Below are 15,693 nucleotides of genomic sequence, written 5' to 3' on the forward strand. Positions count from 1 at the left end.
GGCAGGTGAACAAACCGGCCCGGCCTGCCCGGGGCTTTCCCTGAACAAGAGGCGTCCCAAGTTTGGGAAACACGGCCTTAGTTCATCATGGAGACCTTAACATTCTACATTTTACTTTTATTACAGTAAATAACCATAGTGTCTGTTTTAGCTCAGCATTCTGTGATGAATGGCTATATTCACCATTTTGTTACTATGGCAATATTACATGTGAAGTACACCAACAAGCTGATGCTGTCAACTCTCTCTGTACTTACAGTATATTCCTTTTTCTTATTTTGAGGGTGACCAACTATAAAGGGGACTGTGAATTTTTCTGAGACTCAAGAAAAGGGGTTATTTTCTAATTTTTTTTATTAACTGTAGCAGGTAAACTGAATGGTTGTGTGTGACAAATAACTGCCAGCAACCGTAAAACAGGAACTGGCAAACCATACTCTCTTCCCCGTCAGAAGAGATTCAGCTTATTTATACTTCAAAAAAAAAAAAAAAAAGAAAGAAAGAAAGAGCAAAACTGAAGCCCCCTACAAGGGTGGGAGCAAAGAAACATTCACACACCTGCATACCCATAGCTTCCTTCGCAACAACCTAAACATTAGTTTTTGGAACATTTTTGATGGATAGGCACCAAAAATTGGCATTCAGTCCCACACATTTAAATGATGGTGAAAGTAGGCAGGCGCACTATTAGTAACAATAGCCTTTCTGTTCCCATTAAACACAAACTCAAAATAATTCAGGGCAAAAAAGCTGAATGTAGGTCAAACTCTTAGGGAATCCCAGGACAAGTATATTCAACTCAACTGGATGTAAGACAGCAGAAAGATTTATAGCAAAACCTTGAAGACTGTTCTGTTTAATTGCTATATTAATTAGTTACTAGGTCTGTGGTACGTCTACCTGTAATATTTCTCTTTCTGATTGGTGATTCCTAGGTGGGGAAACGTAGATTCATTTAGGGTCAGAGCAGGGGACAGGGAGTCAAGAGAATTGGATCCGCTTTTTCTCTCTGCCACTGACATACTGTGTGACCTTGGATGAGTCACTTATACTAACTGTTTTTCTTAGCGCTAAAATGAGGATAATACTTCCCTCACTTGCAGGGAAGTTTGTGAGGCTTAATTCTGTAAAAGATGTAAAATGTTTTCATATCCCCATATGAAAAGCTCTATAGAAGTGCTAAGTAATATCACAAGGTAAACATTTAACTCTTGGCAATACTGCAGGTTAATTGCTTTATTATCAGTTATTTATTTAGGAAAACGGAATTGGTTTGGGGCATTACATGCTACAACTTGATGAAGCAATAAATACTTTATAAAGCATTCTTCATCCTCAGTGTGACTTCCAAAGCACTGAGCAATCATGTCTTCGTTTCTCTCTTTAGCAGATTCCTCGTACAGTTTCTATTCGGATTTTTTAGGGCACTGAATTTCACTCTATTATTTGTGTTTTGGTAACTGCTATATTATTATTGTTATATCGTTTCTGGGTGGATTTTCACACAATAGTGTCTAGTAGTGCATTTCTGATTTTTGGACAGTTATTCAAATGAAATGGTTTTTTGGTTGTGTTCTGGGAAAGACTTTCTTTCTTTCTTTCAAGGGCCAGGCCGTGTGCAGTCTTGCCTAATGGTCAGGGCGGGAGACTGACCTAATGTTGGAGCAGGTGACCAGGCCTAGTGGCCAGAGCCCCAATCAGGAGCTGAGTTACCAAGTCCAGCAAGCAAGCCGGAGCCAAGAGCCATGGTCAGACGCCAAATACCATCCAGTCTTTGTTCTTGGGGGTCGGGGCTGGTTGCCCCTGCCGCTCCCTGTGGTTGACCGACTCGACCACCACCGAGTTGTGTGCCGGGTGGGATACAGATACTCATGTCCCTTCGTGGGTACAAAGTACTTGCGCTCCGCCTTTTTAGAGATGGGAACCAAGGAGGCTGGTGTTCACCACAGGGCATTTGAAATTCTTGCCACCCCTTCATGGAGCGGCAAGGCCACCCTGCCCTGTGCTGAAGGGGACAGCACATTGAACAGGGAGTCTGAGGGCTTTTCCATCTCCTCAGCCTGGAGGTGGGGGCTCGCTGCCACCCTTTTTTTAGGAGGTCTTGGTGGGCCCGGTAGTCCTCCTGCAGGATGGAGGGGGGTGGGGCTGCAATCAACTCCTCTGGACTGGGCAAGACCGGTGCAGTGCTTTGGGTTTTGTCTGGCACCTGACGATCCATCACCTGGTAGGACTCCGGGCACGGTACCGAGGACACATGTCCCACCGACCTTTTTTCTGGCTGTCTAAAGATGGACGCCGACGGTGATTCCAAGGCCCTGGCCACCAAGCGAGCCCCCACCAGCGCTGCGCCGGAGGCCTCGGTGCCCACTGGCACCATTGGGCCAGCCACGACACTTGGTGCCATTGTGCTTGCTGAGGCACCATTGGAGCCGGCTGTTTGGGCTGCCTAGCTTGGCCTGTAGACAGGCGGCTGTGAGCGGAGGCCAGGCTGGCGTATGATCTGCTGCTGCCTCTGGACCGGGAGTATCGGCGGTGCCGGGATCTATGTTGGCCACGGGATCACGATCTCGACGTGGAGGAGCGGCACCGATGGTAGTAGCTGCTCCGCAAATGGCCTTGACGGGCAGACCCGCATCGGCGAGACACCAGCGATCGACACCCAGGGCTACGGCGCCTTCGCAGAGACTTGGAACAGGAGTCCGAGCGGGAATGGTGTCAACGACCGTGCCGCGACTGACTGTGGTATCTCCTGCGAGACGAGGACAGTTGGCGACGTCCACCACGGACCCACTGATATTTTCTTCGCGAAGACGAGCGGTGCCGGGAGTTCTGGTAGGACAGCACCCATCCAGACAGTCTGGCCAGCGTCGAGGGCAATCCACATGGACTGAGCCCTGAATGGTCGCTGGGCAGTGAACGGTGTTGGGAACGTTCCCTCAATCGGTACTGGGCCAGGGGCGACTGCAGTGATCCCAGCAGCGGCTTGCCTCTGGAACATGAGGCCGACATCAGCGGAGCTTCAGGCATTGGCATGGATATAATGTCCCTGGCTGCCTGGAGGGCTTCGGGTGTAGGTGGCATCTGGACATCTGGAGAGGCCTGCTCCGAAGGGGCTGGGCTACTCTGCTCAACGTGAGTTGGAGGCCTACGGCCCAATGGGAATCAAGGACTACCTGACATGGGCCTAGCCTCTGTCGCAGACTTCCCTCGGTGCCATTGCGAAGAGAAAGTCTTTCCGGTCCTCTTGGCGTGCCCCGTGGATGGGGAGCGGTGCCGACTGGACAATTGTACCAGCGGGTCTCCGCGTACCGATGCCAGATACCGGTTTGGAGCAGCCAACTCCATCAGGACGGCCCGGAGCCTAATGTCCCTTTCTTTTTCAGTCCGGGGCTCGAAAGACTTGCAGATCTTGCACCTGTCACTGATATGGGTTCCTCCCATGGAGCGCAGACAATCCACGTGCGGGTCACTCCTTGGCATACAGTGCCTACAAGAGCCGCATGACTTAAAGCCTGAGGTGCAGGGCATGCCCCGACCCAGGCTCAATGACTAACTAAACTAACTGAATTAGCTAACTGACTACAGGTACTACTGGGGTCGAGCTGCCTCAAAGTTGGAGCTGAGCAGTTCGGACGTATCTTCACTGGCGGCAAGAAGGAACTGAGGATGGGGGGAGCACAGCCCCCCTTATACCGCACCAGGCAGGTGCCGCTCCAGGGGTCGCAGTGGAGGGGGGCGCTCCCCCCTACAAGTACTACTAGGGGAAAAACTTCCGGCACCGGTGCACGTGCCAAGCACGCACACCTATTGTGGAATACACATGAGCAATGACTCGAAGAAAAATGTCCAGTAAAGGCCTGCCTGAGACAACTAAACTAGCTTTCTTTTGAGGTCTTCAGAATTTGAACTTACTAGAAAGGCTCTGTCCTGAAAATTAATTCCCTGTGCCACACAGACCCAAACAATAGTCTGTATTTAATGGCAAGCACATATTTATATTAGTTGCCTTTACATTTATAGTAGAATTCCTTCTTGTTGAGAAAGGAAAGGGAAATCTGGTTAATAGGCACTCTTCCATATAATACACAAAATTAATTTAACAGCAGATAGCAATTAGTCAATAGCTTACTCCTTCCCTGTTTGTTTGTTTTGTAACTTTCATTTGAACTGAACTTTGTGGAGGTGGGGAAGAAGGGGAGAAATGTGGTCCTTAACAGGAAACACACAAGAAATGGCAATACCAAGTCACAATAGAAAAGAGGATTTCGTCAGCGGAGCTTGTGCTAAAACACTTAGGTCTCTGTTACTGCATGTCTTCTGCATGTTTTGAGTAAATAAAGATAATTCTCCCAGAATGCAAATAATTCTCACATTTTAAAGAAGTATTTCACTCACAACTTCGACATCATTTAAAATGATTACCTGATTCCTGCAGTGTGACGGCTGATAAATATTCAGAAGAGGAGGAAATGTACTTTTCTTATAAAGCTGTAAGCTGGTTGCCATGTCCTATTACAGTTTCACTACCAGTCTGTTATGAAACAGAAGGTAAACAAAACAGTATAAATAAAGGACAATATTACTACATCTAATTACCTTAGCCAAATTTCAAAGCCAACATTAAACATATTTATAAAGTTTTATATTACAAACTGACATCTTATTACTTAAATCATACATAAAATCTTTTTATTGGGAAATTACTTAGCAAGTAGAATACAAGTCAACTGCCACAGTAAATTATGTTGTCTTTAAAGTAACTACTAGGTAAATGAACACTCTCTAAAGCATTACTTTTCCAGACAAGGATTTTTTTTTTTTGGGGGGGGGACAAGACATTTCCAATTCTGAAAAACTGATTCCTGGACTTACTACTATCTTTATGGGAGATATACAGACCTTGTGCCATTGCTCCTGTACCTTGGCTCCCATGAAAAGCCATTAATATTACCCACCCTCCACCAGCTAGCATTGATTTACATAGAGTTATGAAATCTTTAGACCACTTCCAATTTTCTCTTTACTGAAATAATAGCCAATTTTCTCCATGATTTTAAAAGGAGAAGCTGCATAGCCTTCCTTTTCAATATAGGGCCATGATGGACAGTAGAAAATATAGCTCATTAGGGATCAAACTCTGGAGAGTGGTGGGGAGTAGCAGTCCTGCTGCTTTTGATCCTTTCCTCACAGATACCTCACAAACCCCTCCATCTGGTAGGAACTTTACTGCTCAGAGCAGAAGAAGGGAAGCAGCCACATTCCACGGTGTGCCTTCCTTCTCCTCAACTCCATGAAAATTGCTGAATAGCTATCCATCTGGAACTTAATTTGGGTCTTACTCCTCCTCCAATGGTGCGTGCATGCTCTCCGGGTAGGATTTACAAAGGTACTTAGGTGTATACGTCCCATTTTTTGGCACCAGTGTGATTCACAAACTTCCTGCTCGGCTACCGCCTAACACTGTAGGCACATAAACTCCCTCAGCACCTAAGTTTTTCCTTTAGGCATGTGCACTGCAGCACCTAGATGCCCACCTCCTGCCTGTGTGCACACACAATGCTGCCTCATAATTGGCATCTGGACATCGATCTCCTGCCTGTGCCCCCGGGCGATTCACAACCCCTTGGACAAATTCACACAAGATCACTGGGGCAGGGAAGGGATGGGGGGGGGGAAGGGATTAGGAAGACAACCTCCTTTATAATCTTTAACCTAGTGCATAAGGTAGTCATCCAAGATGTAGGAAACCCCCATTCAAGTCCCCACCTCAGCCTGATGGGGAGAAAGGATTTGAGCAGGATCTGCCTTTGCTCAGGGATGCATCCTACTCACCAGGCTATAGAGTGGTTCTAACTCTCTCTCTCTGGCCCAATTAATATTTACATATTCCATTGTTTAATTCAAGTGAAGCCACCTCAACAGCAGAGATTAAGAGACCCCTCCTCCCATCAGAATAGCCCATAACCTTGTGGTTAGAGTCCTGACCTGAGAGTTGGCTGATCCCCTTTGCCTCATGAGGAGGATGTGGGACTTGAAGCAGGGGTCCCCCTGCCTGATGAGTACCCTATTCACTAGGCAAAAGGTTATAATGGAGGTGGTCCTCCTGTGATTTCTTTCATGCAGTTCAGGCAGCCAAGTGCCCATCTTCCCCAATTTGTGGATCACTAGTCAAGGTACAAGGTGCCTCCATTGAGCCTGGACTTTGGCACCTATCTCTGCCCAAGAGTTGGCACTTAACACATACCCCTTTTACCAGTGTCTCCCTTTGGTTAGATTAGGCGGCTAGCATGCTGGCTTTGCAGATCACCATTCTCTGGTGCCTATTTCTCCACTTTCATTGCATAGGAAGCCTAAGGGTGCCTAATTCAGTCTTTGTGGATTGCAGCATTGTTCCTGTGATTTTCTAGCCACCAAGGTGCTCAGTGTTGCCCTTCATGGATCTCACCCTAAACTTCTGCTTGGATACTCCTGCCCCATCTGTAAGTTTGGATGAAACCTACTCCTAATTGTGTGGGAGAGAGGGAGGAAACCCCACCCATTCCACTTCAAAAGTACAATTTGCAGGAAACCTCATCAATGGTAACTCAAGGCTCTCACAGGGAGGCAGCGCGAGCTTCTCTTCACTCTCACAACTGAGTCCAGATTGTAGAAATGTATTTATTTAGAACAAAGTTTTGCTCTATGGGTGATTCAAGTTTAAAGGAAAATTGTAAGGGAGGGGAGGAAGAGAGGGATGTGAGTGTAGTTTTCAGTTAAGCTGGAACATGGTGAAGACTAGTTTATAAAAACGCTAACAGCTGCTGTGCTGTACCCCGGAGCTTGCTGCATTTCAGTGGTGCAAGAAGTAATCCCACCCTGTGGGTTGTGCGGTTAGATGCTTTGGGAATCTTTGAGATGAATGACGGCACAGAAATGCAGAATCCTGGTTTCTGAAAGGCAGAATAAGTCAAACGTTGTTTGACTAGCTTTTAAAATGAAGTGCAGCCTCATTCATGTGCAACACATGAAATTCCGCCCGAGAGACCGTTTCGGGAACACCTGGGTGCTGTCTTTAAGGAAAGGCCGTGAATCGAGTGGGAACAGGACAGACACCCCCAGGGCGATCTCCTGGTTCTTTCAAACCCGCCCGCTTAGCGCCACTACGTCGCCTGCGCGGCAAGAAGCCTATTCATGGGGGATGGAGGCAGGGGCGCGGTGTCAGACCCCCGAAGAGCAGAAACAGCTTCCCTGAGAAATATTCGTGCCCTGGCCGCGCCCCAGCTTGGGAGACTTGGCCACAGAGGCGCCTTGCCCTCCCCCCCTTCTCCGGGGCTGGTCACAGGAGCCCGCGCACGTGTGGGAGGGAGCCCCACTCCCGCGGGGCTCGGCCTCCCCAGCGCGGTTCTTCCGCGGCGGGGCTCGCGCTAGCCCCCTCCCCGCCCCGCCGGGGGCGGCACTTACCGCTTGCGAGGTGGCCGCGGGCGCAGTGAGAGGAGCCGCTGCCGAGTCCGGCCAGCCACCGCAGCGTCCTCGCAGCGCCCCTGGCTCTGCCCAGCCCCCGCGCCCCGGGAGGAGCGGTAGCCGCCGGGCACCCTCCGGAGCGCGGCCCTGCGGCAGGCCAGGGGAAGAAACCCGGGGCAGTCCCGGGCAATGGGTGGCAGCAGCCACGCGAGCGGTGCCGCCGGGTTCCGCCCTGCACCGTGCAGCCGTCAGCAAGAAGCAACACAGGGCACAGCACGAGGTGTGTGGGCTGCGCGCTTTTTCTGCTTTGGGGACGCGGGTTGTTGCTGCTGCTCGTGAGCTGGGCACCCCGTTGGAAAAGCAAACATGCAGACTGGCGGTAATGAGTGAAATGAAGAAATCAGGGTGGGGGGGGTCACATTTCCTGCAAACAGCCCGTGCCGTGACATCGTTAAATCAACAAAATATGAGGCATTGGACGAATGACCATTGATCTTTCACAGGTCTGGACCACCGCTTAAGGACCTACTGGGTCAGGTCAGAGCAAGGGTCCATCCAGCCAGGGGTGTGTACAAGGGGGGACAGGCAGGGGCACAGAGCTCCTCTGGCCCCAGGGGAGGGAGAGAGCGAGCTCTTCCGGCCCTCTCTCTCTCCAGCAGCCAGGGGAGCTGAGCTCCCCTTGTGGCCAAGGGAGCTGTTCCCCCCCACCCTCTTTTGCTATAATGAACCCCTGGCTATAATGGCCAAATGCCTTGGATCCCCAGGACTTTGTTATAGTGAGGATGTACTGTACTTCCTCATAACATCATGTATTTAATGTGTCTCTCCAAAAGCAGTCAAATGTAAATGCCTGCGCAGGCCCCTGTGCATCCAGCCCAGTATCTTGTCTTCTGACAGTGGCAAGTGCCAGATAACTCAGAGGGAGTGAACAGAACAGGATCCATCCCGTTTTCCAGTCTGCAGCTTCTGGCAGTCAGAGGTTAGGGACACCTGGAGCCTGTGGTTGCATCCCTGACCATCTTAGCTAATACTTACAGTATTCACATTGCCCTTGTTGACATGGAGCAGCGATGTGACTCATTTTGTTGACAGTGTTCTTGTTGCTATCTTTCTCAATCAACTGGTTTATGATCTTTGAATAGGTATGTGCTATTTTGCAACTTACCATTCTTTTACTTAGGAAACTCAATAGTGCAAACATTTACTCACTTGCATATGATATATTTTTGCAAGATTGTGGTTAAAGGCCCAAATCCTGCAAGCCCTTGTGCACTTATCAGTGGAACTACACAACAGGAGTAAAATTAGTTACGTGCAGGTTTGCAGGACAAGGGCTGGGGATTGCAAAAAACAAAACCAAACCCCGAAAACAATAAAACAATTACATGTTCTGTTGATACTATTAATTAAAATTGGGGTGGGTAGTTTCTTGTATTAATTATAATTAAGGAATTCAGTTACAGTGCTCCGTTGCCTTGAAAGTTGGTTATTTTATGAAAATCATTACTCATATTCAACTTATATGTAATATTTACAGTTAAATTTTAAAAACTGAAGGCAATTTGGTCCAAATTTCTTCCAAATTACACTTTTCAATTCAGAAAATGCTCTTTCATTCAACACAGGAAAAGCCATATGCTGAAAAACTGTGTTGGACCCATCTGAAGGTGTATTACTTAACTTCTCAGTAACAAATTTGGGGGTATAATTCAGCTGAAGTTGAAAATATTTAAAAGTTGAAATGTCGTAAGTGTTTAACATATTCTTTTCTGTACCTATTTAAAAAAATACTGTAAAATGTCTTTGGGGGTAGCTGTCGCTTCTGTAGTTCATTTAGCACATAGACTCACATGGTTGCAACAAAAGTCTCACTATCCTTGCATGGCTATAAAGGCTACCCCTGTATGATGAAGCAAACCTTGGTTCATCATGGTGGCCAGTTCCAAGAAGTTTACATAGGGTTGGTGCGGCAATCTGCACAACAGGATGCTGATGGCAAGACTGACTGTACCATTGCAACTGTTATGCCAGTGCTTGCTATCTGTTCTGGTGCAGTATTGACTGGAGGCTGACATGATGGGTACTCTTGCATACAGCAAAAGCAATCCTAATCGATGCACGCTTTATGGTAATTGTGTGCATAGATGTTATAGGGATGCTGCTAAGGAGTTCATATTAGAGTTAGCACTCCTTATGGAGATACGATCTTTGACATCTGCAACAAATTGTGGAGTCCAGCATTTTCTGCAGAACTGTCTTCTCTATTGGCTTTGCAGCACAACTAAAGAATCCTGACAAGATATAATAAGAAACACTGAGCAGTGTTAAGGACAATCACTGACACTCCAAAAGTGGCTAAGTTGGGTCTAATTAACAATATTTCACTATCCATAAGTAACCAGCAAAGAAAAAATTAAACTTTGTTTGTCCCCTTTCCTCTGTTTATTTAAAGAGTGCCTAAAATATTTTTGTTTTTCTGCATTAGAAATTCAGTTCTTATCAGCCCTGGAAGATACTGTCATTACTGGAAAACTCATGCAATTATGACATCACAAAAGCCAACAGACTGAAAATAGATCAGTCAACTCTGTGACTTTACTTTGATTCTGCTGATCCTTTGTGTAATTCCAATAACTAATGAACATTTAGGAGAAAGGAAGTTTTTGTATATAAACAGATCTTCCTTCTCTCCTTCCCCCCTTCAACCAGGTGCAATAACTCACAATACACATGTTCTAAGATCACTGCCCCCAGAGGTCCTCCTGCAAAACACAAACTTGATGTTTCTGGTATTTCCAGAGTTTAAAAAAAAAACACCACCAACTTTTAAAAGCTCACACAACTTTTCAGGCCTTCATTATACATCATAAAGAAGCAATAAATAAATAAATTAAATAAAAGCCCAACTTTTTATAAACATTTTGCAAGAAACCTTTAACAGCCCTATTAGTTAAAAAGTGATTCTTAGTACACAAATGAAGTTCTAGAAAGCCTGCTTTTATATCATTGCTTGACTCCCCTCTACCTCCAATCTTATGTGGTGTTAAAGAGACACTTATTTCCAAGGTTCTGATCACATTAGGATTTATAATCACGTTCAGAATCTGTTTGTTTTTTGAATATGTCTCTTGGCTTGGGTAGTTTCATAAGTATTGTTTTATGATATTTATTTTGTATGCTGCAAAAGCAACAACATTAGACTTACAAAAAGGCATTATGGCATGGATTTGTAATGGCCACATTACTCACAAGTGGTGAGCTGTCAAGGCTAGAAACAAGCATCATATACCACTAGGAAAGGGAGAGTCACAGCTCTCCAATGAGATAAGTCATTTTTACCTTCATGGCTCGTGAAATTAGATTCATTCAGTTCACATATTCGACTACGATTAGTGCTCGGCCTGTATACTTTTTTATGGTGTAATATGGAGAGGGGGAAAAAACCTACATTTGTGGAAAAATTCTCCCCCACTGTGGGTTGCTTGAAAGCTATTTACTGGTTTGGAATGTTAAACATAGGCCTGGTGGAGATGGATTAGTGAGCAGAGTGCAGATAAGGCTTAAATAGGTTCTGCATGTAACATATGTTATTGATTACAAATCTTAAAAGGTTAACACAAAAATTACATAGTCTTTCCTGCTCAGGTGAAATCCTGGTTCCATTGAAGTCGATGATAAAACTCCCATTGACCACATTGGAGCCAGGATTTCACCCATTATATATATATATATATATATATATAATTTTACTATATACTATAGAAAACAACACTAAGACAACATTAAGGTTGCAAACTCAAGCATTCAAAGAGTAGAATATGCCAGAATTAAGGTTGCCTGTGCAATCTTGGCTCCTTTGTGCATATGTGTTATGATACAGTCTTTAATTACATGACCACATACTGGTGTTTTTTTCCCCACAGGGCATTCCTGTTCCATTTAGTGCAGAGGATAGACAGTGCTCACTTAATGAGCAGCTATTCAGTATTTGTTTTATACGCCTTGTTCAGTGTGTGGCCCTAGGCCTTATTTACTGCACATTATTCAAACTCCGCTCTGAAGACAGAATTATCAAATTTCATAATGTACTTTTCTCTGGTGCTCATCACTGTAGTAGCCTAGTGCTTCACAAATATTAATTCAATTTAATCCCTCATCGCAACACTACTGTGAGAAGATATTATCCCCATTTTATAGATGGGGAGCTGAGGCACAGAGATTACAGTCAAAAGTTTCTACTAATTTTGAGCGTCCAATTAGAGATGCCTAGAACCTGATTTTTCAGAGTATCTAGCATTTTATAGCACTTAATATGCAGAGCTCCCACTGACTTCACTTGCAGGTGAGTGCTGAGCACGTCTACAAATCAGACTCCAGGGTATCAAGCTGAACACCCCAGAAAGTTATGAATAAACAATTAGTGACCATCTCTGGAAAGTTTAGCTTAAGTGACTTGTCCAGCATCACAGAGGAATTCTGTGGCATAGGCAGGGATAGATTCCAGTTCTCCAGCGCAGCATTCTACTGCCTTAGCCAGGACACCATCCTTTTTCTTCCTAACATCTCCTGCTTCATTCACCACTCACCTTCCCACTTCTGCAACAAATGAGGCAAGGATCCTACAGATAAGAGTTTTTTACATTACACACCCCTGATTCATCCCCAGAGGAGGTCCATTCTGTGCACTGAATGAGTCAGGGGTCTTGTGGAAGAAAAAAATGGTATGTAATCATGTAATTAAACTATCATAGTGCAGACAACAGTGGAAAAAAATTAAGGTTGTGGGGGAAACCATAATTCTGGCATTTCCCAACTTTTTAGTGCTTCACTTCGCAATTTTAATAATTTTAACGTAGTTTGTAGGTGTAATTTCCTAGGTTTTTTAAAAAACAAACTGAGTAAACAGAAATCCCATGTTGTGGCATCATATTGACACCCACATGGATCATCAGCAAAAGTTGGAACCTTTAGATCCACCACACAGACCTCTACCACTTGAACTAACAAAGTAACTGATAGCAGTAGTAGGTTGTCATCTTCTGAGCATAACAGCTCTAGGGGGACGAGACACATTTTGCCATTGAGTTTCACGTGTATTTGCTGACAACAGCAGAATGGGTAGATTCGGGAATTTGGAGTTCTATACTAGGCTCTGGTGGGGACAATGCTCTAGTGGGCAAAGATTCTTATTCATTCTCCCCTGCCCCAGCTTGATTTCTTTCTTTCCCTGTCCCCTCCAGCCCTGTCTCTTCCCCACCTCTTGCTCTTTGTTCCAGGCAAGACCAGTCACAGTCTCCATTCCTCAGGCTTCTGATCTCAGTCTCCTTGCCCAGAAAATCCAAGCTTCCCTTTCTGGGCTTACTGTTCAAATCCCAATTTCTCTACCTCTCCAAACCCAGTCAGTCCCAGTTCCCCCCTCTCAGTATCCTTTTCTGATTGGTCTCTGTCCTCCACCCTCTCCTACTGGCTCCCAATCCCAGTCTCCTCATCCAGCCAATCCCAGTCTTCCCCAAGTCCTCATCTGATATCAGTTTCCTACCACAGCCAATCCTTCCTCCCTCCACCCAAACTCATTTCTCTCACTGGCACCATCCCAATTTCTCTCCCAACTCCTAGTCCCAGCATCTCCTCTTCCAGCTCCCAGTTCCAGCCTCCCCTCCTCCCAGTTCACAGTCTCCTTGCCCAGCCTGTGCCTGTTTCTCCCCCACACACATTCTCCAGTCTGAGTCTCACCAGACTCCTTGTTCTAATCTACTCCCTTCCATCTCCATTAGTCTGCCAGCAGAGAGGTAATTAAGAGAACAGAAGAGACAGCCTCCCTGCTCTCTCAGGTGAGCGGCAGACACCACCGATTTAATTGACTTAATATACCGTCTCTCCACACACAATACATCTTTTGAAAGCTTATTATGTCTACTTTAAGATGAGGTATGATGCAGAGCTGTCAAGTTGTGGTGTTACTGTAGAAACAATGATAAACAATGACACCAACAACACGTTAAAGTGCCAATTTTAAAACATTTGCATTTGTTTGTTCATTTAATGGCTCGTTGTATCATTTTAAGACATAACATTGTATTTCTTTGTTGTTCTGATGCTTTGAGGTCACAGTCTAATAATAAATGTGTACAGATGTCATTGAAATTAATAGCACTGTGACATTTGTGGTCAACATCATTGTCATCTTGCTCACCATTATGATCGCTCTCAAGAATGCGTAGATTATCACAATCTTCATTGCCTTTGAATGTACACAGTTCTGTGCAGGGACGATTGTTCTGAATCCAGACACAGTGGATTGTGCAATGACCCCCTACTGGTACAGATCCAAATAAGGTCTTGTAGAAGCTCAGATGCCATTGGGTCCCTGAAGAATAAGAGTAGTTCATCATCTACCTTTTTCCATCCATGTTGCAATGGTGATCCAATATCTGGATTACATATGTGCAAAAACATCCAAGTCTTTGTTTGCCAGGATGCTCTTTTGACATGCTCTTCAAAACTGTCCCTCACTTGGGAAGTTTGGCCAGTGACTTGTCCTTTTTCATGGCCAGATTGCACTTTAGGTCTCTGTGGCTCTCCAGGAATTGTGGCTTGTCCATCACTCTCCCCAAGTGTGGCAAGATCTCTGAAGCAATAAGCTACTTTTGTTTTGACAACATTAAACATGCCCCCTGCCCCCACCATACCAAATAGGGATGGCACAGAATCACATCCGGTTAATGCGTATACAGCAGGAGTGAGTGCATCACAAATTGCATGCACAGGTATGAAACAGTGGTTGTCAGTTGTGCTGGCAATGGTGCCTGTCTCAATCCACATGTTATCTGTGTATTCCCATTTCTGGAAAGTAATGAATAGCAAGGACCAAAACATCTGTATCAGGTGACCTAATTCCTATGGTTCCTTTGACACCAAGAAACCCAAAAGCCATATTGGCACATACAGCATGCAGAAACATTCTTGTGTCTGCTTCCTCTTGAATACCATACAACTCTCAGGCTTCTTCAGCACCTGTTCTGGTGTTGGACTTTGCTACTTCACCGTCATAAAAGCCCCCAGCAAGAAGGAGTGTTTGTGTTGGGTAAGCTCCTACACTGAGGTGCATTTTGAACCATATATTCACAGAGGAACCATATATTCACAAGTGATTGCTTGTTGGATGCCATGGTTAGAAACTTTTTCCATGGAGGCACAGGGCATCCACCAATCACCTGGTATTTCTTACACCCATCCTTAGATCCTGTCCAGCACCAGCTTTCTGCAGTTTTCACAGAGTTATTGTTATATCTGCAAAAGACTGATTACAGAGTTAGCCTTGTCAAGTCCTTTTAGGATCTGCTTCGAGGATTCAACAGCCAATTCACTGAATGTGTGGAATTTGTCTGCAGCCTTCATTTGTATGACAGCAGGGCCTCTCTGTTGTACACTGTTTTCTTTGTTGCATACTCTTTGCTCAGGGATTCTTTCAGCTTGAGCTTCCAGCTGATGCCCTAATTCATCTTTGTCTGTTCTGCTCATTGTTCCATCAGCATGGAAGGAGGACATAGGCAGAGGTCCTGTTGGATTGGATGACTAAGGACAGTTGCTATTGAAACATCATCTCTGCATATTGCTAAGGACAGGGCTCTGTGGAAAACACTCTCTGGACTGATAGATGCTGTGATTGTCCCTCACTTGCTAGATTTAAATGTAGTGGTCTTGGCCATGTGAGCAAATGTTCTGATGTCAGATTTCTTGCCTAGCTGAAGAAGGTGTGTGTCCTGTCAGAATCAAGTGCACCTCTCATAAATCTCTCCATTTGCTCTTCACCAACACCTGCTATTTTCATTAGAGACCCTCGTACATCTGGTGTTACATGAAGGCCAGTAGATATGTTGATAAGCACATCTGGATGTGATTTGGTGTCAAATGGGTTTGTCGTATTGTTGATGACATGGGTGATAAAAGCTATAACATGCCCTTCATCTCTCTTCAGTATAGAGGCAAGGACTTGTTTGTGGACTTTGTCTTCACTATTTCTTGTTAGGCCACTTTCTTTCTCTCATAGCTTCATATTATGAATATGCAAAAACTATGTATTATCTCTAACACTAATACTGACGTGCATAAGTGTCACTGTATTAAAAATCTAGTTTCTAGGATACTTCAAAGGCTAGTACAGCATCCATAGGCAATTACAAATTAAACCTTCAGTCAGGCAAACTAGATGCTATTGTATGTACCAAAGATTACAAATGGAGAAGTATTATA

The 15,693-nt window shown here is 45.2% G+C and overlaps 1 protein-coding gene across 1 annotated transcript in view; it reads right to left on the reverse strand.

Annotated features, from left to right (window-relative positions):
* LOC144262163 (uncharacterized) overlaps positions 1 to 7,499 on the reverse strand; it is a 53,896-nt gene extending 46,397 nt beyond the window's left edge. The window contains exons 1-2 of the mRNA XM_077811813.1: positions 7,441 to 7,499; positions 4,423 to 4,531 (exon numbers count right to left, since the gene is read on the reverse strand). Of these exons, the coding sequence (XP_077667939.1) occupies positions 4,423 to 4,506 (84 nt within the window). The 5' untranslated portion in view covers positions 4,507 to 4,531; positions 7,441 to 7,499. The remainder of the gene's footprint in view (positions 1 to 4,422; positions 4,532 to 7,440) is intronic.
* Positions 7,500 to 15,693: the final 8,194 nt, after the last annotated feature.

The sequence above is a fragment of the Eretmochelys imbricata genome, chromosome 3, assembly GCF_965152235.1.
Source record: "Eretmochelys imbricata isolate rEreImb1 chromosome 3, rEreImb1.hap1, whole genome shotgun sequence".
Lineage (NCBI taxonomy): Eukaryota > Metazoa > Chordata > Testudines > Cheloniidae > Eretmochelys > Eretmochelys imbricata.